Consider the following 23,387-nt stretch of genomic DNA (forward strand, 5'->3'; position numbering starts at 1 on the left):
TTTCCGTATTTATGTATATTTAAGTTTTTTGTATTTTTGTAGGGTAAATGATGGCTTCGGCAGCCATCGACTGTTTTCGGCAACGACAATTTAAACGTTAATTTCTATGTATTTTCTCACTAAAACACTTCGCTGAATGTATTTAAACGATTCCTTAGTCTTTCAACTTCCATCCTAATACATTTTTACGACTGAGCAAACCTGTTATGCCAGGTGTTCAAAATGCTGCTGATTTCGAGTTGCCGATAATAGAAAAGCTGGTTTACACGCAGTTTAAACGGAAAGGTTGCCGAAGTAAAAGAGGCTGCCGACAATAGTCACACTCACCTGAGAAGTTTGGAGCGCTTGAATAACGTTTTCAAACCGTTTTGGACAGTTTTGTTGATTGGAATGGATAGAATAGCTAGCAGCAGATGAATGTAAACAAACAGACACGTCATATGTGTGCGTGACACTGAGAAAATGCTAATAGAAGTGCGGAAGCTACTTAGATTGACGAGAATACGTAAATTCCCCTATTAAAGTGTATTAAATTCATCATGAAATGTATGTTTTGTGTACAAAGTATTTTCGAGGTATTTTTGAGTATTTCATTTAAGGTATTTTAGTTTTAACGTGTACACATTAAAGTATTTTTATAATTTTTTTACTATATTTTTAGAATTGTGTATTTACAATTCAGCTGATAAATGAAGTTGATTGCCCCTTGATTCCTGCTTGGTTGCCGCTAGTCCGATGATATCCTTGCGATTGCAAACCAAAACATTCGAGCTATCAGAAATACCGAGTTGCCAAATAAACCATAATAAACGTATTTTTCAAACAATCACAGCTTGCACAATCGGCACACTGAGAAAAAAGTTGACCAAAGATTGGTGTGCGGAGTGACTTTCTCCTTAATTTACCTCAATACCCCTAAACAACCCAATGGGGTGGCAAATACACCAAAGCCATCATTTGATTCAATTTGACGACTACCTGATTCATATAGCAGCACCCACGTGGTTGCTGAAATTTCATTCCGATAATTTATTGATTGTCTTCCAGCATCTACAGCGCGCAATTTCCGCTCCACACTCCACACTTCAGTTGCCACAAAACCTACGGATGCAATTTCATTCAATACTCGGCATTCGGTGCCCACTTTTCATCCTTCTCCCAGAGTAGCCATCCCGCGTAGGCAAAATTCAAAACAGATCCCCATCGTTGCGATTTTCCTCCATCGGGATTCTCATCGGAAAAGTATTGTTCCCTCGTTTTCCCCGCGCTGGGTGGTTGGTGAGCATGCATTCAACAGCCGTGCCAAAGGAAAATAGCGAGAGAGCGAGCGAGAGGAATTTTCGCGCTTCGTGGTGCGCATGACAGTCGCGTGCAATCATTGAGAAATTCCACATCCTAGATCTGGAGGAAGTAGGCCCCTACATGGGACCATACCGTGGTGTGTTGTGGGGTGTCGTGTGCTAGCATTCGGAACCGTCGCCTACGCTTTTACTCGGTCGGATTGTGAACGCGGCGCTCTGGGGGAAAATTTGTGTGGGCTTTGGGGTTCTCTGTGGAGCCACCGGATTAGAGCGGATACTCGGGGGAGAGATTTCGGTTTTTGCTTTGGAGGGGAATCCGGGTTTTTGGAACGAGAGAACACGGGATGCTTCCAGGAGAAGGTACCATTCATAGTTTTGAACGGGTGTCTGCTTCTAAGGCAGGTATGCAGTTGGCGGTGGAAATATTGTATCTTTTATTCATTCGGTTCGGTTTGATGCAAGGGGGTGACAGCAAATTTTCTCACTATGGGATATGGCAATTATGGCAGTACCCTCTTAACTGGGCGGTGCATTTATAGCTTATGACTAAACAGCAACAACTGTTGTTGCAGTTCAACCTTCCAAAATATTGAAAGGTGATCAACAATCACTTAGAACATTTTCCTGCTACTTGAAAATTATTCAAAAATCAGCAAGTATCTATAGACACGTTCTGCTGTTGCAGATCAACCTCCAACAAATTTGTGAGCAGATCTGAAGTAATCTTTAACGTTCTTCTGCTTGAGATCTCTTTAGGTTTCCCTTTTAGAGGGGGGACTAGGGCTTCTGGATGCGCTGAATTCGAAAATATCCGATGCTTACACGGGAAAAAAAGAGTTCCCATATTCGTGAACCACAGCCGTGAACCATAGTTCACGGTGTATATTTGAGAAAATTTTGTTCTGGATAGCTGGCCGTGATTTTTAGTTCACGGTCCGTTCCCGTTTTCGGGAACGGATTTTTTTCCAAGTATGGTGCGGTATGCACTGGCCACCCTCAAGCACATTAGCCTGTGTGTACTCTCTAATTTCCGCCTGTGACAGTCAATATCCAGTACCGCAGCCCACGCAGGGCCGCCGTATCTGATAATAGATACTACGACCCCAGCGAGGAGCCTGCGCTTACTGGCATTCACTGCCGAGCTGTTTGACATCATGCGGAATAATGCCCCCCACAGCCGTAGACGCTCTCTTGCAGGCGTACTCGACTTGGCAGCCGAAGCTGAGCTTATCATCGAGCATAACCCCCAAGAGTTTCAGAGAGCGCACCGACCTAATTGTGTTCTCGCCGACTGTCAACGTCGCATGCTGCACCGACATGCGATTGTTGACTAAGACCACTTCCGTGTTGTGATGGGCAAGCTCCAGCTTCCTGGATCTCGGGCAAGCTCCAGCTTCCTGGATTTCATCCATTCCTCCACAAGCTTGACGGAGTGAGCCACTGTCAGCTCTACCTCCTCGAGGGAATCCCCGTTAACTACCAGCGTGACATCGTCGGCAAAACCTACAATTTTCACGCCTACTGGGAATCGTATCCTCAACACTCCATCGTACATGACGTTCCATAACACCGGGCCCAGGATGTAGCCTTGTGGCACTCCGGCGGTGACTCTAACGCATTTTTTGCCATCTTCTCTGTCGTACTTCAACACACGATTCTGGAAGTAGCTTTCCAGAATCTTGTACAGTTCTTCCGGGAATTCGGAGCTGTTGTAGCGAGCGGGCTATCGCCCCCCAGCACGCGCTGTTGAACGCGTTCTTCACGTCTAGGGTTACCACCGCGCATTAACCGATGCCCCTTCGTTTCCGGTGGACCACCTCTGCCGTCTGAATGACGTCACAGATGGCTTCCACCGTGGATCTGCCTTTACGGAACCCGTACTGGCTGCTTGACAGGCAGTCTACACCTTCAGTGTAAGCCGACAACCTGTTGAGGATGACACTCTCAAGCAGTTTACCAGTGGTGTCCAGCAAACAAATGGGCCTGTATGTTGACGGGTCCCCAGGGGGTTTTCCTGGCTTCGGGAGCAGCACCAGCCTCTGCTGCTTCCACGCATCTGGGAAGATGCCTACGTCCAGACAGGTCTGAAAAATAGAACGGAACATGTCTGTATTTTCCGCAACGGGGGCCGTCTGGGCCCGGGGCCTTGCCCACCACCAGTGACTTGACAATATCGCTCAGTTCTCTGTTTGTCACTCGACATTTCTCCCTGATCCACGGCCAGGAGTCAACGTCCCTACGCGGAAACAAGAACCCAACGATCGACGCCAACATCGCCGGCGATCTATCCGGGGGTGCCGCCACGCCACGGGTCTTGGCCATGACCACTTTGTAGGCATCCCCCCATGGGTTCGTGTTGGCTCTTTGGCATAAACTGTCAAAGCACGCACACTTGTGTCTGCCGATCTCTTTGTTGAGGGCCGCCTTAGCCGCTCGAAGAGCGACGCGGCGTTCCTCTCGAGATTCGGTCGTACGAGCTCGTTGCATCCTCCTTCTCGCATGGAGGCAAGACGCCCTGAGGATAGCAATCGACTCACTCCACCAGTACACCGGTCTATGGCCATGCCTGGGATAGGCTCTCCTAGGCATGGTTGTATCGCACGCCCTTGCCAGCGATGCTACCAGTTCTTCCCCCGTCAGATCCGGTGTTATTCGCTCCCGCCTCAGTGCTTCGCCGAAGACCTATTCATCAAAGAACGACGTCCGCCAGCCTCGAGTGCAGGAAGGATTCCCTCCTGCCACTCGCCTCTCACCTAGCCCCACACTGTAGCGAATCGCCTGATGGTCACGACCCTTCAGTGTAGGTTGCTCTCCAAACACGGGCTGCAGTACGTCACACCAATGACGGATTCTGCACCATTCCTTCTGTAGGTACTGACAGAGCCGGTGTTGGCTAGTACAACGTCCAGTTTGGCCATTGCCTCCAGTAGGATGCATCCTCTCTGGTTCGTGTGGTGGCTGCCCCACTCCACCGCCCAGTCGTTAAAGTCGCCCGCAATGAACACCGGTCTTAGGCCGACAAGTACCGCAGTGAGTATGTCCATCATCTGCGAGAACTGGTCGATAGACCATCTGGGCGGAGCATAACAGCTACTTAGATATACTCCATTTACCCTGGTGATCACGAATCCCTCGCTCGAGTTGGACGAGACTACCTCCTGAACGGGGAAGCTCCCCATCGTGCATATCGCCGCCATCCCCAACGCGTCCTCGACCCAATTCCCGTTGCCGGATGGGACACGGTACGGGCCGGAGATGATTGCGACATCCACTCCCCATTCCACTGCCGATTGCCACAACAGTTGCTGGGCAGCCGAGCAATGGTTCAGGTTCAACTGCGCTACCTCGAACATGGCTGAGCATTGCTCTTGGCCTCCGGGCAGCGTGGGCCACCTGTCATGTGGTTGGTAGGGGATTTCCCCTTCTCCGCGCATATAGTGCACCTCTGCGGCTTTTGGCAGCCTTGCGCCTTATGGCCCTCCGAGCCGCACCATCTGCACAGCTTGCTCCTGTCGGTGTTCTTACAGTCCCGAGCCACATGGCCCTGACCGGAGCACCTGAAGCAAGCCATAACCGATCTCAAGTCTCAAGCAAGCCCGGGGATTCTCACTGGGCAAACCGACCAGCCCACTCGTACCCTCCCAGTGGCTGCCACCTTCCTGGCATCAGCTGCTGGGAGGTTGACGGTAGCCACATAGAGGTAACTCTAAGACTAGAAGGTCCCGAAATAACGTGCTCAACTTTTTGGCACAGCTCTGGTACTCTCTTCGGTCCCAAGCTAATCGATTCACCCCTCGAAACATAGGAAAATCGAATAACCCCTCATTTTATCTGTCAAACTTTCTTAGCGAATCAAAACAAACATTGTGTAGTACTAGAATTTTGACTAGAATGGGGTACGTAATCGATTTGCTTGGGACCAATAGGCTAGTCAAGTAGTGAGCCAATTTAAAATCATTAGTTTCGTATTGATTGTTGGTAGCCACCTGGGTGGAGAACAGTCCCTTCCTCAAGGTAACCGCTGTTGACGGTACCTCGATTTGGCACTGCTCCCTGAGCGCCTTGTCTAGTTTGGTCGCCTCTATCACTTCATCCAAGTCCTTAATCTGGATGGTGATCGTCGAGCCTAGCGATCTTACCTGCACCCCATTTCCAACGACCCCGTTTGCCAGTTTCTGGTAAGTCGGTCCCTGGTCTTTAGCGCCACGCTTAAGCACCAGGAGCATCTCGCCAGTACGAGTGCGCCTGATGCTCCTCACGTTATTGCCCATCTCCACAAGACGCTCGTCAGCTTTCATCTTCCTCACGCTTCCGTCTTGATGATGAGAGCCTCGCCCATCGTCCTGTGTTTGTTCCGGCAGTGCTGCTCAACCACGGCCACACACTCTACCTGGGCTGAGACTTTCCATCTCTTAGGGCGTGCCGCACCCTTTACTGGCGAGGGCCGGTCGCGCTTCTGCCCTTGTGTCACGGCAAAGTGGAGGGCCTCGCTGGCCATCTTAGTGTTGCCTGCGAAGTTGAAGGCGTCCGTCTGGGTAGACTTCGGTTCCCTCTTCTCCGTCCTCTCGGTGACTTGCAGTCGCTTTTTTAGCCGCTTGTGGTCGTCTTGGGCCTCGTGCACCGTTGCGCGGAGCTGTCGCGATATTTTTCCGCGTGCTAGTGAACTCGATGATCGCATCGAGCTGACCAGCGATAGCCAGTATCCTAGGGAGGGTCTCAAAACCACTCATGGCTTTTATTAGCCTGGGCCCATCCATGGGTTGTTCCCCTGGCTGTCCGCCGGTCTCATCGGTTAACTCTGCGTCCGGCAGAGGTTTCGGCCGCTTGGTGTCCTTGTTCGAGTCACTGGGTGCGGGAGATCTCGTAAGACCACCCTTCGCGAATGGGTTCGCGGTCGCCTCCTTGGTGACTTGTTCTCTGGGGGTTTGGGTTTTGGAGCTTTTTTGATGATCCTGGCCTGGAAAATTTTCGTTAGCCTATTGACATTGGTTTTCAAGTGGGCAGCCCACGCTGGATCTGGACCTACAAATGGTGTTATGGAGCCTGATAAGATCTTTGGTTGGGCTGTCAAGGTTCAGAGTATGACTCACCTGTCTGGATGCTGGTACGTGTTGCTCCCTGGCACGGGATAACGCCTCTTCGATGGTTTGCAGACACCGATCGACTTCTTCGAACTACTCCGGTAGGACGTCGTAGTCGGTTGCTGTGTCCACACAGCGCTGGTACTGCTGCCAGTTGACACGATGGTAATTTCGCCGGGAAACTTGAAACCTACTTTGGCCACCACTGGATAGTGGCCCGAGCTGTAGGCGATAGGTTGAGAGATGTTATCGCCAATGTTGCTGATGAAGATGTGGGAGTGTCCGGACACAGGATGTTGTAGTGGGCTTCCTGCAGATCGTTGTACAAGACTGTGCCGTTCTGGTTTCGCCGACGGTTGCCCCAGGCTTGATGCTTGGAGTTCAGGTCGCCAGCGATGATGAAATTTTGCCGCCGTCGTGTTAGCTTGATGATGTCTCTCTTTCATAGCAAATCAAAACAAACCTAGTGTAGTACTAGAATTTCGGCTGGAATAGGGCACGTTAATCGATTTGCTTGGGACCAATAGGCTAGTCAAGTAGTGAGCCAATTTAAAATCGTTAGTTTCATATTGATTGTTGGTTCTACGTCAAAAGGTTCATTCTGCAAGGTAAGTAACGCAACATGTTTATTTTAAGAATAGGGGGATTAGGGGCATAATGAACACACGGGGTGAAATGGACACCCTCAAAATAACAAAATCTTTTAAATTTAAACGGAAATGTAAGTTGTTAATCATTTTTACCACTATCAAACATATAATTTTTTCAATAGAACAGTTGATATCCTCTTTTAACCCATAGAGGTAACTCTAAGACTAGAAAGTCCCGAAATAACGTGCACAACTTTTTGGCTCAGCTCTGGTACTCTCTTCGGTCCCAAGCTAATCGATTCACCCCTCGAAACATAGGAAAAACCACGAACCTCTCATTTTATCTGTCAAACTTTCATAGGGAATCAAAACAAACATTGCGTAGTACTACAATTTCGACTATATTCGACGAAATATATGAAAAATTAGAAATCATAACCCAAGGGTTTGAAATATTATAATTTCTAACCAGAGCAAAATAAGGTTTTACGAACGTTTCAGAATATTTATTATCAATTACCTATTTGCCCCAAACACGTTCTTTGTATCGCTGCTGAAAGTTGACATTTATCACAATATAGTTTTTTGCAATAATTTATTTAAAAAAAAATGCATTCAAATTAATATAGTCGATTAGGGGCGAAACGAACACCTCTAGTAGGGGCAAAATGAACACCACTTGTTTCTAGAATCTAACCTCAACGCCCACTTTGTTGACTTGTTTACATTGTTTACCTACGCAGTGTTTTGGTGGCAGTGATGGTGCGAACGTACTAAAGACAATCGGGAAGGCAGCAGTGGTCCAAAACGGCCATGGAAGCGGCCATAGATTATGTCCGCCGGAGTGGAACGTCCATCAAACGAGCAGCCAAGGACCATGGAATTCCAAGACCTACGCTGATTTACTATCTGAAAACTGCAGAAGTACTGGGCCAGGAGGTGAAGCAAATCGACTCATTCAAAACAGTTTTCATACCTGCCGAGGAAGCTGTTTTAATGGCCCACATTTTGGACTTTGTGGTTCGATGCTACGGAATTACCACCCGCGACATCCGGAGCCTTGCCTTCCAGCTGGCCGAACGCAACGGGAAAGCACATGTTTTCAATACGAAGACACAGCTGGCTGGTTGGGATTGGCTTCACGGTTTTCGGAAGCGTCATCCCAAACTCTCGCTCCGTACTCCTGAGGCTACCTCAGCAGCAAGGTTGCAATCATTCAACAAGATAGCGGTCGACAACTTCTTCGATGTGCTGCATCGTGAAATGGACGGAGGCAAATTCAGTGCCAGCAGGATTTTCAACGTTGATGAAACCTCTGTGCTCACCGTAAGTTGTACACATTTTCAAATAAAATGCATGTTTTGACTCATTTTGTATTCTTAGGTGCATACGAAACGTTCCAAAGTGTTGGACAACGGGACAAATACTGCCACCTATGATGATATTCCCTAGGGCCCGTTTGACTACCAGTCTTATGGAAGGTGCTCCACCAGGCACGGTATTTGTCTGCAACTCTTCCGGTCGGATGACTGTGATAGAATTCAACACCTGGTTCGAGCATTTTCTAAAGTACACGCGTTCAACAGCTGATAACCCGGTTCTTTTGATTTTGGACGGTCATTCTTCGCATACGAAGAACCTTGGCTTTATAGAAAGAGCGCGTGAGTGCCATGTGACAGTCGTGTGCTTGCCCCCCCATTGCAGCCACAAACTACAGCCTCTCGATATAAGCTACATAAGGCCGCTCAAGACGGCTTTCTCGAAGGAAGTGGAGAGTTTCCTCAAATGCAATCCTGGTAGGGTTGTTACCTTGAACGAAATCAGCCGGCTTTTCGGTTCGGTTTTCATGAAGACTTCTAACGCGACTCTTGGTGTCAACGGATTCCGTAAGGCAGGAATTTTTCCGCTGAACCGGTTTATCTTCAACGATAATGATTTTGCGCCGGCTGAGATCAACATTCTCTGCTTGAACGTCAAGCAGTACAGTTCGGTATTTGCTCGCTCTGTCGAGTTGTTCTAAAGTTTCTAGTTTGTTCCAAACATTCGCAGTTTAATCGCGTTGTCAGTAGTGTCGGTCGCTTCGTGTGATGGGAAGACAGCGCTCCCGGAGCAGGCTCCGAGAGAAAACGGAGAAGAAGAACAGCGGTGAGGGTAGCTTGAGTGTACCTATTTCGAATAGGTACGCTACTCTTCCCACCGATGTAGGGAATACCACCTCAGCCACGGTGAAGCGGTCAAAGAAGAGGAAGAAAAATCAAGGCCAGTCCGATGGTGTGAGTGGACGGGACGATGCCACCGCGACGAACGTCAGCGTCATTGGTGATTTCGGCGACGCCGTCGACAACGAAGCTGCTGCCACTGGTGGTGAAGCAAGTCCCACTCAACACGCTGATTGGCGATCTTTCATCGCTGGGCGTTGCAGCTGAGTTTAAGCTCGGCAGGATCGGCACCAAGGTGATGCTCCGAACCAAAGCGGAGTACGAAGTGGCCGTGAAATATCTGAAGGATACCAAGGCGGAATTCTTCACGCACGACATCCCCGGTGAGAAGCCCTTCAAGGTAGTCATCAGGGGTTTACCAAACTTCGACCCCAAGATGGTCGAAGCTGAAATCAACCGGTACAAGCTAGCCCCAATCGCTGTCTTCCGAATGACAAGGAGAGACGAAAACGTGAAGACGTACCCGGATTGTCTTTTTCTGGTGCACTTCCAGAAAGGGACGGTGACTCTCAATGCGCTGCAAGCCATCCGATCGATCTACTCCATCATCGTACGATGGGAGCCATACCGTGGCGGCCATCGTGACGTAACGCAGTGCCAGCGGTGTCTCAATTTTGGACACGGTACCCGCAACTGCAACATCAAGCCACGCTGCAGCAACTGCGCTCAAGAACACGCCACTTCCAACTGCCCTGCGGATGGAACCGTGGCGATAAAATGCGCTAACTGTGGTGGTGCACATCAAGGTTCCGACAGACAGTGCTCCAGACGCGAGGACTTCAAACGCATCCGAAAGCAGGCGTCAAGCAACAATCAACCAGGACGCAAGAAGGACAAAACCCCAGCATTCAGGGCGGAGGATTTTCCGCCTCTTCGAACTCCCCAGCAAAAGCAAGCGAATTCGCGGGTGCAAACCGCCCCCCCCCCCCCCTCAAGAAGCTTCCGGTGATTCTGCTGGCCAAAGATCTCAATCCCCCCCTGGATTTTGGAGACAACCAGCAGCGCAAAACAACAACCCCGATCTGTTCTCAGCGGACGAACTGATGGAAATTTTCGTCAACATGTCCGGTGCTCTTCGTAAGTGCCGCAATAAGCCCGAACAGATCCAAGTGCTCGGTAAGTTCATCATCCAGTATGGCGTCTAAACCGCTAACTATCGTCACCTGGAATGCTTGCTCTGTAAGAGCAAAAGATATTGAGCTTGGCGACTTCCTCCGCAAGCACAGCATCGACGTGGGCCTTCTAACTGAGACCCATCTAAAGTCCGGCGACAACTTCTGGTTGCCTGACCACAACATTATTCGGCTTGATCGCACCATCTCCAGGGGGGGGGGGGGGGGATGGTGTTGCGGTCGTCCTCAAGAAAGGAATAAAATACCACACTATGTCCCATATCCGCACCTCTATCATCGAGGCCCTTGGTGTGGAGGTGAAGTCGTCGACTGGATACGTCCAGTTCATCGCCGTCTACTGCCCTCGACAGTGTGCCGCCAGCAGTGGACTAGCGGCTAAATTCAAGAAGGACCTGTCCACCATCACCCGTAACGGTTCCCGCTTCGTAATAGGAGGAGATATAAACGCTCGCCATGAGGCCTGGCGGAACTACACGCAGAACCAGAACGGTCGTTTGCATGAGCTGTACTCCGTTTGGTTTTCGGATAAACCAACATTTATCTCACCGGCGGGCAACCCATCGACGCTAGACCTGTTCCTGACAAATATCGGCTTGTCCAAGCCGGTAGCCTTGAACGAACTCAGCTCCGACCACCAACCGGTGGTGGCTGAACTGGGCTGCAACGTGGCTCCTGCTTCAAGCCTGCTCAAGGACTATCATCGCGTAAACTGGGCCCAGTTTGGACGCGTGGTAAACAGGCACATCATCGACAACCCGCCGCTTGACAACGTGGAGGACATCGACCGAGCGTTGGAAGGACTCCACCAAGCTATAACCGTGGCTGACGAGGCGTGCGTCCGACGAGTTCCTGTGAGGGATAAGTTTATTGCCATTGATTCCCACACCCAACTTTTGATTCGCCTGAGAAATGTTCGTAGACGCCAGTTTCAGAGGACTGGAGATCTAGCGAGGAAACATGAAATGGCAGATCTGAACAAGGAGATTGCTTCCAGAATGGTCTCACTCCGGAACGAAAGTTTCGGGCGTGTTGTCCAAAATCTGGACGACCGCTCCAGACCATTCTGGAAAGTTGCCAAGGTCTTAAAGACGCACCCTAAACCCATTCCACCACTCAAAGATGAAAATGATGACGATAGGCTCATAATCACCCCTCAGGAGAAAGCAAATGCGATTGGTGAGCATATTGCCAAATCGCACTTGCTTGGCTCCAACATCCAAAGTCCGCTCGAAGTTCAGGTTGAGCAATGCCCCTCATTTTATCTGTCAAACTATCATAGCGAATCAAAACAAACATAGAGTAGTACTAGAATGTCCACTAAAATGGGGCACGTTAATCGATTTGCTTGGGACCAATGGGCTAGTCACGCAGTGAGCCAATTTAAAATCGTTAGTTCCCACCGGTTGGTATTACGCTCGACTTTCCAACAACTTCAACCCTGCAACCTTCTACCAAAACCAACCTCATCAACCGCACTCTCACAGATTCCCAACACTCTCTCGCTCTCTCGCACCTCTTCTCTCATCCAACTCATCCCTCGCGGCAAGCGAAGAGAACAGCCAGAAAACTCATCTCCCGCCCGACTGCCTTTCGCAGGATCGCATCAGGGGTGGTATCTACTCACGGCCAAATTTCATTCAACTTTTCAGCTTCGTGCCTTCGCCGCGCTCGAATCCGGTCCGGTCTGATTATGAAACGGACTCCCACAACAACGACCAATCGACCGACCGACAAATCCTCCGTTCGTTCAGTTCAGTGCGAACGTTTGGACGGAACGAAAGCTTTTTCCCAATCAGTCTCGGAGGAGTCCCTACTAGCAGTACAGAACGCAGCTCAGTGCCCATCCAGATCCTGTGGATTGTCGGTGCGTGTGTATGTGTTTGTACGTTTGAGCCTTTGTGTATAGAAGAGAAACGCTGGACCAGAACTGTGGGCAGCGGGGTGGGCCTACTGGACGCAACAGTGGAAGACCGCGCCGGAGCCGAGTGTAGTTTGGCGCAATAAAAACAACAGTTGGCCGGGAGCGAACCACCTTCTAACCTCGTCCTCCTGCTCCTGCACTGCTCATCGTCGCGCTGGGAATTCGGTTCTCGCAAGTGCTTCGGAAGTCATTCTCAGTAGTAGCAGTGCTGGCAGCCGGTTTGGTTCGGGTTGGTTTTTTACTTCTCCGGAGTCCTCTCGAGAAGCCTTAAGCGGTGTGTGTGGTTTGGAAGTTAAGTGATTCGCAGCAGCGTGGAACCGGATCTGACCATGACGGTCTTCAAAGCCAGTGGCCACGGTCAAAGCTTTTGACCTTTGACACGAAGCAGAACCAAGGAAGCAAGTGCCACACAAACACACACAGAGTGTTGTTTGTTACATGGTGAAAATTGAATTATAATGCCATTCACGGTTCATGGGCCACCATCATAGGCAAGGACGCCCCATTCGCAGCGAATTTCTAGTCTGAACCAAAAGGAAAATAAAAAGAATCCAAAGTGTCGTGAAGAAGCAAATTCCCCCTCCCCCGGAGGAAGCACGTTTCTGTCAAAGTTGTCTCGTACGTTTTTCGATTTTTTCGTTCAGCCGTCGTAAGCTGATGGTTGGTGGGGCTAGGTGGAGACCAAAATCGGTAAATCCGCCGGAGGTGGAGAGAGTGTAGAAAAAAAAACAAAAGATTTTCCAAACGACCACATCGGAAGAGGAGAATGCCCGTTGGGAAAACGCGACCATCGGGCTAAGCGAGTGTCAAGTGAAGTGCTTTGGAAGGCGATAAAGCAACAGAGAAAAAAAAAAAAGAAGAACCCAAGTGGGAAAACAAAAGAAAAAGCTTGGTGCTGGAAATCACAGAAAATCACGCGGTTTGATAGGATAACGTTCGGAAGTGGTCGGTATCCTTGGGTGGTAGGTGCAAATAATACTCGGTGGAATTTGACGCGGAAGTGGTGCAGTTGAATAAGAAGAAAAAATGAAAGCGCTCCGGGCCGGAGGCGGACTTTGCCAGCTGATCTTCCTGGTGAACGTGCTGGTCGTCTGCTGGGCGGAGTTTTCAACCACTGGTAAGTAGAAAGTTGTATATTTTTTGTAGCAGTATTTTATCAACAGTTTTTGGTTGGGTATTTAGGGAAGTTTGTGCGTCTTATCTACGTACAGAGGTCTGCTGGTCAAGCTTTACGTCGACGTGTTAGCCAGCACAGGTAAAATGAGTTGAAACGTTTGATTTTACCTCAATGAAAAGTCATCACAACAAACAAATTTGACTACAAAACAGCTTATACAGTCAAAAATTGGCTTATACAGCTAATTTTTGCCTCTATAAGCTAGTCTGCAGCCATTGGCGTAGCTAGAAAAATTGCGTCAGGGCAACTTGTTTTTGAGTATTTTTGACTTAGGATTATGTCTTTCGGCAACATATTGGGGGTGTAATTAAAAAAAAACAAAATCGACCGCGTTACGAAACGTGGTCAGGTTTTGACAACTTACAACTCTGTTCATAGAGTATGGATTTTAATTCTGAACAAGTCAATCGATTGGAAATTTTTCTACGAAGCTGCTAGAAGGAATACTTTATCAATTTTCAATAGGTCACTTTTGAAAATAACACAAATGTCCAACTGTTGCAATGGTGATAAAAATTATCACTGATTGCCTGTAAAAAATGGTTTCCCTAACACAGTCGCCAAATATTGATACCAAGCACGTAATACTACGTCAAATCTACGGTCGTGTCTTGGATACAAGCTCTTAATTTTTGTCATTGAGGTGTACTATTATTTTAATGGTTAAACAAATTTTATTATATTTATTTCAAAGTAACGATTGGGACCTGGAGTGTGGATGCCCTAAAAGCTTACTGATTTTGAACAAGCAATGATCGTTTCATGCTTTTTGTAATGAAAACACATAGCTTCCAGGTTTCATAAATTCGAGCATATCAAACTTAAGAAAATTCTCAGAATTTAGATTTTGAATATTTAATCATCAGTTAAATCTTAGACATAGGAACCAACCAGTTTGAATTTTATTATTTTCTAAAATGAAGGCTTTGAAACATGATGAAGTGCACACAGAATAAATTTCATACATTTAGGACTGAGGAAAATCTGCAAGATATATGTCCATGCACAATTCTTAACATTCTTAATGTTAAAATAAAAATAGTAATGAGATTCCAAAGCCACACGGGAAGAAATCCAATCTCAGAAATGAGAAAAATGACTCATGATTTCATGAACATAATGTGTTTTCATGTTATGAATATACACCATGAATAATATTCATGATTTCATGAGCTTTTTCTTCGTAACGCAACCTATGCGTTACGACTTTTTTCGGTTGACGAGGGGTCGTAACTAGATTCATGAAATCATGAATCATCCGAATCAAAACCATGAACTATATTCATGGATTTGAAAACAGTTAACGCTCCCTAACTCAATATTGAAGGGACCATCGACTTTGTGAGAATATCGAGTAACGGAGAGATCGTATAAGGAAGAGTTGACTGTACCTTTTTAATCTAGAATTCAATTATAATTCAATCAATAGTTTTCATAAGGGCGTAATTGCTTTTGTAAACAATGGCTTTAGTCGTCGATTTCTCGCGAATAAAAGCTCACTCATGCAAATGAATGACGCTATCAGGTAGATGAATGTTTCCTCTATCTGCTGGCATCGTTCATTTGCATGTATGAGCTTTGATTCGCGAGAAATCAACGACTAAAGCCATTGTTTACAAAAGCAATTACGCCCTTATGAAAACTATTGATTGAATTAATCTTTTATTATAAACTGTAGTCACAAGGAGCAAGAATGCATAATTTTCAAAAACCGTTCGATTTGGGCACGGTGTCAAAATCGATTCCGCACCAAAATCGAACGGTTTTGTGATTTTGCTGCCAAAATCGAACCATGCCAAAAACGAACGGGTACTGTAAATACTACTATGCGGGAAGCTACTAATTTGGAATGATAGATTACATATTTAAAAAAAAAATACAAAAATTTCTTACCAAATTTTTCAGCAGTTTGCGAAACATGACTCTATCCCGTGCTACTTTGCAGAAGAGTTTTATATCTCCTTCCTGAAGCTCGCTGAACTCTCTGCCATTTTGAATGCCATGGTCATTTATCACAATACTGGCGTAATTGTCCAGGCCAGCCCGATACAGAATAGCTTCAAAATCCAGCTCTGGGGCTTCGGGATCTAAGTCTACTCTGTATGTCCTCTGTTCCTCCGTAATTAGGGCTGCCGCTGTTGGCAGTATTGGCCCATCGAGGGCAAGATATTGTACTTGATCCAGTTCCAGTATTGTAATAAAATGATTAAACCAGCACCGGACACTGAAACGGATCACACGTTGCTTCTATTCGCTTCCTTTTCCAAATTCACACCCGACCGCAATGGACGCTGAAATTTTATAAGCACGGTTTGACAGGCAAACGCGTACGCGTAACGCTAGCTAACGGCCATGATAGCGATTATTTTTGTTCATGATATTCGTCGCTTGTTTCATGAAAGCATGAATTGTTTTCATGATTTCATGGGATGAATTTTTTTATGGTTTCATGATTTTTTATTCATGAAAATGACAACGGATTTTTTCCCGTGCATATGTTCTCATGATTGTGTATCTAAAAAAATAGATATCTCTGATACAGTTTGTGAACATGAGCATGAGCATTGACGACCATACATTTCAGTAGTTGCTACTCCGTGATTGACCAGATTTAGTGAAATTTGCACAAAGAATCATATGAATGGGGCTTGGGACTAGCAATCCATTATCAGTGTGCAAAATCCGGTGAATTCTTATTTTTGAGATCAATAACGGCGCCGGCCACGTCCTTACGGTCATTGGGGAGGGAAAGGATTGTTATTTCGAGACCTGTTGTTAATGAGACCGAGTATACCTCTACATCTCCACGGTTGTCACGGGAAGGACGTTTTTGTTAGTGGGAAGGGTAAGTTAGATCTGGATTCACATTGGGAAGTGATGCGAGTTTTTAAAGGCTGCTAAGCAAATGACGCGACCCTATCAACTCAGTAACGTAAAGGAGATTGGGTTCCAATCCACGATCTTCGGCTCAGTAAGCTGGAACCGTTCTGTTACAAAGGTTCAATACAATATTTTAAATATGCACCATGTGATCGAGCATTCAAATAAATTTGTGTAACACTTGCGGTGAAACCCACTGGGCAGACGATACGGCCATGCTTAACGGCCGACTGCTGAATAAGGCGCGCATTGCCGCGGAAAAAAGGTGACACGGAGTCACGGGTGATGAGCTGAAGGGTTCTGCGATGCTTAGAGAACGGCCATCGTTCACTTTATCTCAGGCGAGCGTGTAGACCAGAAGTGTCTATGGAATTCATTTTAACAGAATACAGTGCGAGTAGTGAATCAAGGTGAAGTGGAAATCACCAATTCAGCTGATTCAGGTAAAGTCGAAGTCATCCTCTAAATTGGTCCAAGGCACTAATGGATGTTACCTCCTCGCTAGGAGCTTTCTTTTCAACCAATCAAATGGTTTTCTGGTTGGTGAGTCAAAGACCGCCATTGCACGCTACGGTCTAGGTGACATTTAGTTACCTTGACCTTACCGTAAAGGACATCGTCCTCTGGCTGAAGGCCCTAAACACCAAGGAGAATTTCCCTTCCCGGTTCGACAGAGGGCGGCCTTGCCGTCGTCGACCGGCTTCATCAGAAGGAAGCGCCTGTGCATCGGAGCCATCTCCACAAACCGCTATACCAGCCCCGGTAAAACCAACCCGCCATCGCACTACAACCGACGTTCGGTCAGCCTCGCTTCGTCCGCCATTGTCGGAATTGTACCGGAATTTCACCGAGCGGTGGTACCGCCATCTTGCCGACAAGATCGGCCTTTAAGGATCATTCCGGAACCACAGCGAGCGCTCGCTGGTCTGCAGTCGTCGTAGTCGCCATCGTCATCAAGGGTATGTGCCAAGAAAATCGAACACAACACCACACAATCCACACTATCGGTAATTGGAGAAATCCAGTGCTAAAATTGATCCGCGTTGTGTTTCAGTTTAATTGAAAGCTTGAGTGCCTTTTCATCCGCGTAGCCCCTCCAGTTTGCCCAGTAGTGCGCCGACTCTGAGACACAGTTCAAGGAGTCTCGTGCTGCTGAGTTGTTGTCGGGCAGAAAATTAGTTTCAAAGCAAAAACGGTCGCTCTAAGGCCACCGTGCCCCTTACATCAAAACAAGCTACGACTGACGATCGTTCATTATCGGTTACAAGAAGCTAATACATTATGTTTTTGTAAAAAAATCTGCGGAGCTATAGAATCAGTTTCATTGATTGACCTCTTTTACGGATGTTCTGGACTTACCAGAGGATGGCCCCATGGCCATTTGGGTCCATGTTTATTTCATGACTCCAAATTCTTTCTTATATCGCTGTTCCACATGCTTTCGAAAAAAACGTAGAGCTCTAGGATATCAGTTTCAAGGATTGACCATTTTAAAAGATGTTCTAGACCTTGCGGAGGACAGCCCCATAGCCTTCTAGGTACATGTTTATGTCACGACCGCAAATAATTCAGTGCCAACATTTCAAAGGGGCGTAATTGCTTTTATAAACAATGGCTTTTGCCGTCGATTTCTCGCAAATAAAAGCACACCCCTCCAAATTACCAATGCTAGCTGGGACAGGAAACATTCTTCTACCTGCTGATGTCATTCATTTTCATGAGTGAGCTTTCATTCGCAAGAAATCGAAGACGAAAGTCATTGTTTACAAATGCAATTACGCCCCTTTGAAATGTTGGCACTGAATTTTACATATGACAGTTCCACACATTGACCACTTTTCCGGTTTTTTAGGATCTTCCGGAGGACGGTCCGATGGCCATCTGAGTCCTTGATTATGTCACGATCCCAAAATCATTCTAATATCACAGTTCCTAACGTTTTCAAGAAAACCACGGAGCTCTAGGATCAGTTTCGTAAATTTTCCACTTTCACGGATGTTTCGGATCTTCCGGAGGACGGTCTCATGGCCATCAAGGTCCATGTTTATGTCACGATACCAAATTGATTATATCATCTCAGTTCTTAATGTTTTTCAAAAACTGCGGAGCTCTAGGATCGGTTTCATGGATTGACCACTTTTACGGATGTTCCGGATCTTCCGGAGGACGATCCCATGGACATCCAGGATCATGTTTATGTCACAACCCCAAATAGCTTCTATCATCACAGTTCCTAATGTTAAAAAAAAAAATGCGGAGCTCTAGGATCAGGATCGTGGATTTACCAGTTTTACGGATGTTCCGGATCTTCCGCTGGACGGTCTGATGGTCATCTGGGTCCATGTCCCAAATTCATTCTCATATCGCAGATCCTAATGTTAAAAAAACGCGGAGCTCTAGGATCAGTTTCATTGGTTGTCCACTTTTACGGATGTTCCGGATCTTTCGAAGGACGGTCTCATGGCCATCCAGGTACATGTTTATGTCACGACCCCAAACATTTTTTTATATCACAGTTCCTAATGTTTAAAAAAAAACCGCAGAGCTCTATGATCAGGTTCATGGATTGACCACTTTTACGGATGTTCCGGATTTTTTGAGGACCGTTCCGTTGTCTCTAGGATCCATATATAGGAACCATGGCTGTATTCTGGCTAATTGTGAACATTTGTGCCCATTTATATAAATTACAGATCTTGCGCCACTTGCAAAACTCTTCAAACACACCTTTAAAAAAAAACGTGTAACAACTCTTTTCGCTTTTCAAAAAAGTAGACGACTCTATTTTCAATCTTTTTGCAAACAAAATCATCTACAAACCCTAAAAATTCTAAAGATACCACAATTTTTGAAATTCATTAAGAAATGGCTAAGTTATGACATTGCAAACTTGCCGTTACACGTTTTTCGGAGGCATCGTATTCGGAGTGTTAAAGGGGTTCAAATTAAAAAGTATTCAGATTAAAAACGGCCAAATTACCGGGGGTCCACGGTATACGTTTCAATATGAACCAACAGTCTGAATACACCATCATTGCATTCCGGATAAAATAAAAGTGTCAATGATGATTCCTCTCTTCTCCACAATGTGACGCGCCATTGCACAGTGGTCCAGAATGCAGATTTAGGTGGAATGATATGTTCTGAGCCTGAAATTGAAACTTTAGACTAAAAGTCTCTTGTACAAAGTTGTTCCTTATAGTTAGGCCCTCATTTTTATGACAATGAATTCTAGGGTGGTTCCTAATATCATTAAAATAAAAAATTTAACTTTTTTGTTTGAATAAATTAAGGTATACATTCTTCGGCAAAATTATAGCTGAGCTAATTTCAAGCAACTTTGTTCAACATAACTTTTTTGTATCTCTTAAACTGGCCGATTTAGAGCTATTTTCTTGAATTGAGTTAGGGTGGCTCTTAAAAAACAGTTGTTTTGCTCTAGTTTTCTTATTTAGAATTTCTCAGCAAAGGTGTCTTCAAACAACTTTTAGATTTTAAGAAGGCGCAATTTTTTGTTGCACGTAGCTTGTCAATATCTTTCGCCGATCAAGAGTTATAGACGTTTTTATACTAAAAATATGCACTTTTCAAATGATAATATCTCTGGTTGGGGCAAACAAAGAAAAAAAAATTTTTTTTACGGCATTTGAAAGGGCGTATGTTATTCTCAATAATATGAAAAAAATGGATAGTGGCGGTTGTACAAGAGACGAAAGACGAGAAAAGAGTTCGGGAGATTTTGGAGCGCACAACCATGCGTGTCGGTAATCGCTTTGAGACAGGACTGTTCTGGAGAACCGACGATCCAACATTTCCGGACAGTTTTCCGATGGCCCGTAGGAGGTTGAAGCAGTTGGAGCAGCGTTTGGGAAAGACTCCCGAGTTGTACGAGAAGATTCGTCTTTTCATTCGCCACCGATCATCGACCAAAGCTGAAACCGTTTTTCGAAGGTGCTCAACGACCAACAAATCGGTTGGTCCTAAGCTACGTAATGGGGTTCTTTGACCCACTCGGACTTCTGGCTCCGTTTACGATGCACGGCAAAATGCTCATCCAAGATTTGTGGCGGACGGGCTGCAGTTGGGATGACGAAATAGACGATGAGTCGTTAAAGAAGTGGAAGCGTTGGACGGGTCTGTTGACGCAGGTAGAAGGTATTCGTGTTCCTCGTTGTTATCTCGGGGACTCGTATTCACCCGCCTTCGAATTACTCCAGCTTCACAGTTTCATCAGTCGTTAAAACGACAGTGGACAGTCGCCTTGAATTTATGGCAGCGGTTCTGGGTTCACGGCTGTTGTTGGATTCGCTCCGGCCAGCTCAAATATAAGCACTTTGTGGCTTTTCGCATTGGCGAGATTCGGGAAAACACAAACATATCCGACTGGCGTTGGGTGCCAACAACAATAAATATCGCCGACGTTCTGACAAAATGGGGACAGGGTCCTCCATTGGCGCCGAACAGTTCGTGGTTCAACGGTCCACAATTTCTTTTGGAGACTGATAAACGGTGGCCAGTAAGCGTATTGCCTGCCGTTGATACCAGTGAAGAGATGCGTACGTGTTTACTACATCATGAAGTGGCGTTTGGTGCTCCTTTGATCAACGTTGAGTCAACGTTGAGTCAACGTATTCTTGGATTCGTCTGCTTCGAAGTACAGCCAGGGTGATTCGGTTCGTCGCGAACTGTTGCAGAAAAATAGCTGGTCAACCCATCTTGGTGTCCAAGGCAACCCCGGGTCAGGAACGTCTGCTAAAAGCAAAACCAACATCTATCCTGCAACCTCTTCGACAGGACGAGTTGCAAGCAGCCTAAACGATCAAGTGGAGGCAGGCTCAACGTGACGGGCTAATCTACGGGACGATTAGAAAAATCAAGCTCCATCTGCAAGATAAGCCCCGTACTCGACACCGAAGGAGTTATGCGTGTCGGGGGCAGAATAGAGCAAGCGGAATTTGCCACATTCGACATGAAACATCCGGTCATACTCCCTAAAGGACATGCGGTAGCCAACAGGCTGATAATGTACTACCATAAGAAGTTCGGCCATGGAAACCGTGAGACCGTGTGTAATGAATTGCGGCAACGGTTACACATTCCCAAATTGCGATGGGCTTTTCAACAATTTCAGTATAAAAGTGTTACTTATTCTAAGGAATGCAGTATTTGAAATTCATAAAAATGGAAATATTTTACTACCATTGTATTTAAGAGTTAAGAAATTGATCTATGTTGAAACACTATTATTTCACTGTAGTTTTCAACTATTTAATCGCTATTTGTATAGCTAAGGAAATTTTCACTCCACTTATATCCACCGAGGTTTGTTTTTGTTTCCTGCTTTTTCTTCCGTCCGATCGCTGTCAACTCGATCGATCAACGGCCTACGCTATGAGTTAGACCGTCATTCTCCATGAACTGTGTGCCTACTGGTTTTCGCCACAAATAAAGAGAGACAAAAGACAAAGTAACTAAATTCTTATACTAGACATTTGAAGAAACACATAAACCGACTGCAATACTGAAAACGGTTTGAGCAATCTTCTATCAGACCAGGTTCAAGAAAGTGATGTGAAGCCTACACACTACGAAAAAGACATGTAAATTTCAGTGCCCTGAGACCGACACATGCTAGAATTAGTTGAAAAGGATGAGAAAATAAATTCAATCAAACGCACTTTTCGTCGAGTTGCATATGTTTCAGTTTCAGGATACTTAATTTTACATGCCATGTTTGTTTACGGTCCATGATTTACGTCAAAGCTGAATTACGTCTCGTGTAAAAATAATAATTTCTAAGTGTGTACAGATAGACAGAAGAGAGCAATTCGAAAATCATCTAAGTTTAATGACTTGTTCTAGTATTGTGTATATAAATAGAGAGTAGATAAGTAAAGGGATGTAGAGAATAGGACAAAAGGGGGAAATGTCGGCTTCGGCAATATTTTAACCTATTATCGTCAGGGGGTAAACAAAGTCCTAGAGCACTCGAATTAGGCCAATAGATGCTCTGAAACACAATGTATCCACATGCCAAAATTGAGTCCTCAAAGATTCTGTTTACCCCCTGACGATAATAGAATAAGGTATTGCCGAAGCCGTCATTCACCCTATATAGGTTGTGATAATGAAAATCATCGGTGAGATCAAAAGTAGGCGAGTTGATAAAATGCATTAAATAAAGCAGTCTTAAGAGTGAGTTCGTAACGAATGAAAGTTAAAAAAAATGTCTCTCGCTTGGAATGGATGGTCTAGAATACGAGTCCGGACACGACTCCGTGGACCCCCATTTATTTGAACGACACATCATGTATACTAACGGGGTTCATTTTTAATTTGAACAGCTAGTAACCCTATTGACCAATGCACGGAATGAACTCAAGAAAAAAATTGACTTTTGAGCGGTGCCGTGTTTACTAAAAATGAACACATGATGTAATGCTCGTGAAACTTTAGAAAAGGTCCTTTCAACTTTTATAAACAACTTGTAAGGCCCTTTTCTCACGAGCCGAAGAACACCCACGCAAACCAAACCACTATCGGAAAGGTGAGAATTCACCCTACCCGATGGTGTTGTTGGTTTGCATGGGCGTACATCGGTTCGCGCGAAAAATGTCTAACAAGTTTTGTGTACATAAGTTGATAGGCCATTTTTAAGTGATGCGCGAGTATTATTCATGTGTTCATTTTTAGTAAACACGGCACCGCTCAAACGTCAAATTTGTTCATGCAGTTCATTCCGTGCATTAGGTTCTGCAGCGTGACGTCACGAATGAACTCAGTGTTAATCGGCTGAACCTTTTTGACAGTTCAGTGGTACTGTTTACAAGCACTTAGTCGTTTTTTCGAAAAAAAAAAATTCTAAAATTTCCGAATTTTAACTTGAAAATTGTCGAGGAACATCGCATTGCAAGGATGTTGCTCGTGAACATTGCAGAAATGTGGTTTACATCTCACTGCAGTCTGAAAAATTATCGAGAAAATCCACCCAAGAAAAAATCGGCTAAGTCCACGTAAACAGTACCACTAAACTGTCATCAGATTGAGGTTAACCCCGACGGTGCAAAACCTAATTGGTCAATGAG

At 45.8% G+C, this 23,387-nt stretch overlaps 2 protein-coding genes across 2 annotated transcripts in view; one reads left to right on the forward strand and one right to left on the reverse strand.

Annotated features, from left to right (window-relative positions):
- Window positions 1-3,085: 3,085 nt before the first annotated feature.
- On the reverse strand, window positions 3,086-5,599 carry LOC135696917 (uncharacterized). The gene is made up of 5 exons (XM_065216452.1): window positions 5,301-5,599; window positions 4,415-4,694; window positions 4,181-4,348; window positions 3,456-3,983; window positions 3,086-3,385 (listed from the first exon to the last, which is right to left on the reverse strand). Exons 1-5 carry the CDS (start codon window positions 5,597-5,599, stop codon window positions 3,086-3,088), a joined length of 1,575 nt encoding a protein of 524 aa, XP_065072524.1.
- A 6,501-nt stretch (window positions 5,600-12,100) lies between these two features.
- The window catches only part of LOC135696934 (uncharacterized), a 318,502-nt gene continuing 307,215 nt past the window's right edge, over window positions 12,101-23,387 (forward strand). The window contains exon 1 of the mRNA XM_065216476.1: window positions 12,101-13,362. Within this exon, the coding sequence (XP_065072548.1) occupies window positions 13,272-13,362 (91 nt within the window). The 5' untranslated portion in view covers window positions 12,101-13,271. The remainder of the gene's footprint in view (window positions 13,363-23,387) is intronic.

The sequence above is a fragment of the Ochlerotatus camptorhynchus genome, unplaced genomic scaffold (genome assembly GCF_037179485.1).
Source record: "Ochlerotatus camptorhynchus isolate MF236.1 unplaced genomic scaffold, CSIRO-AGI_Acam_v1.1 ptg000063l, whole genome shotgun sequence".
Lineage (NCBI taxonomy): Eukaryota > Metazoa > Arthropoda > Insecta > Diptera > Culicidae > Ochlerotatus > Ochlerotatus camptorhynchus.

Coding starts and splice junctions, on each gene's coding strand:
- LOC135696917 (XM_065216452.1), bottom strand. CDS start 5,599: ATGAAAGCTGACGAGCGTCTTGTGGAGATGGGCAATAACGTGAGGAGC. Junction 4,695..5,300: donor GTTACCTTGAGGAAGGGACT/GTTCTCCACCCA, acceptor ACCACATGACAG/GTGGCCCACGCTGCCCGGAG. Junction 3,984..4,180: donor TACTAGCCAACACCGGCTCT/GTCAGTACCTAC, acceptor TTTGATGAATAG/GTCTTCGGCGAAGCACTGAG.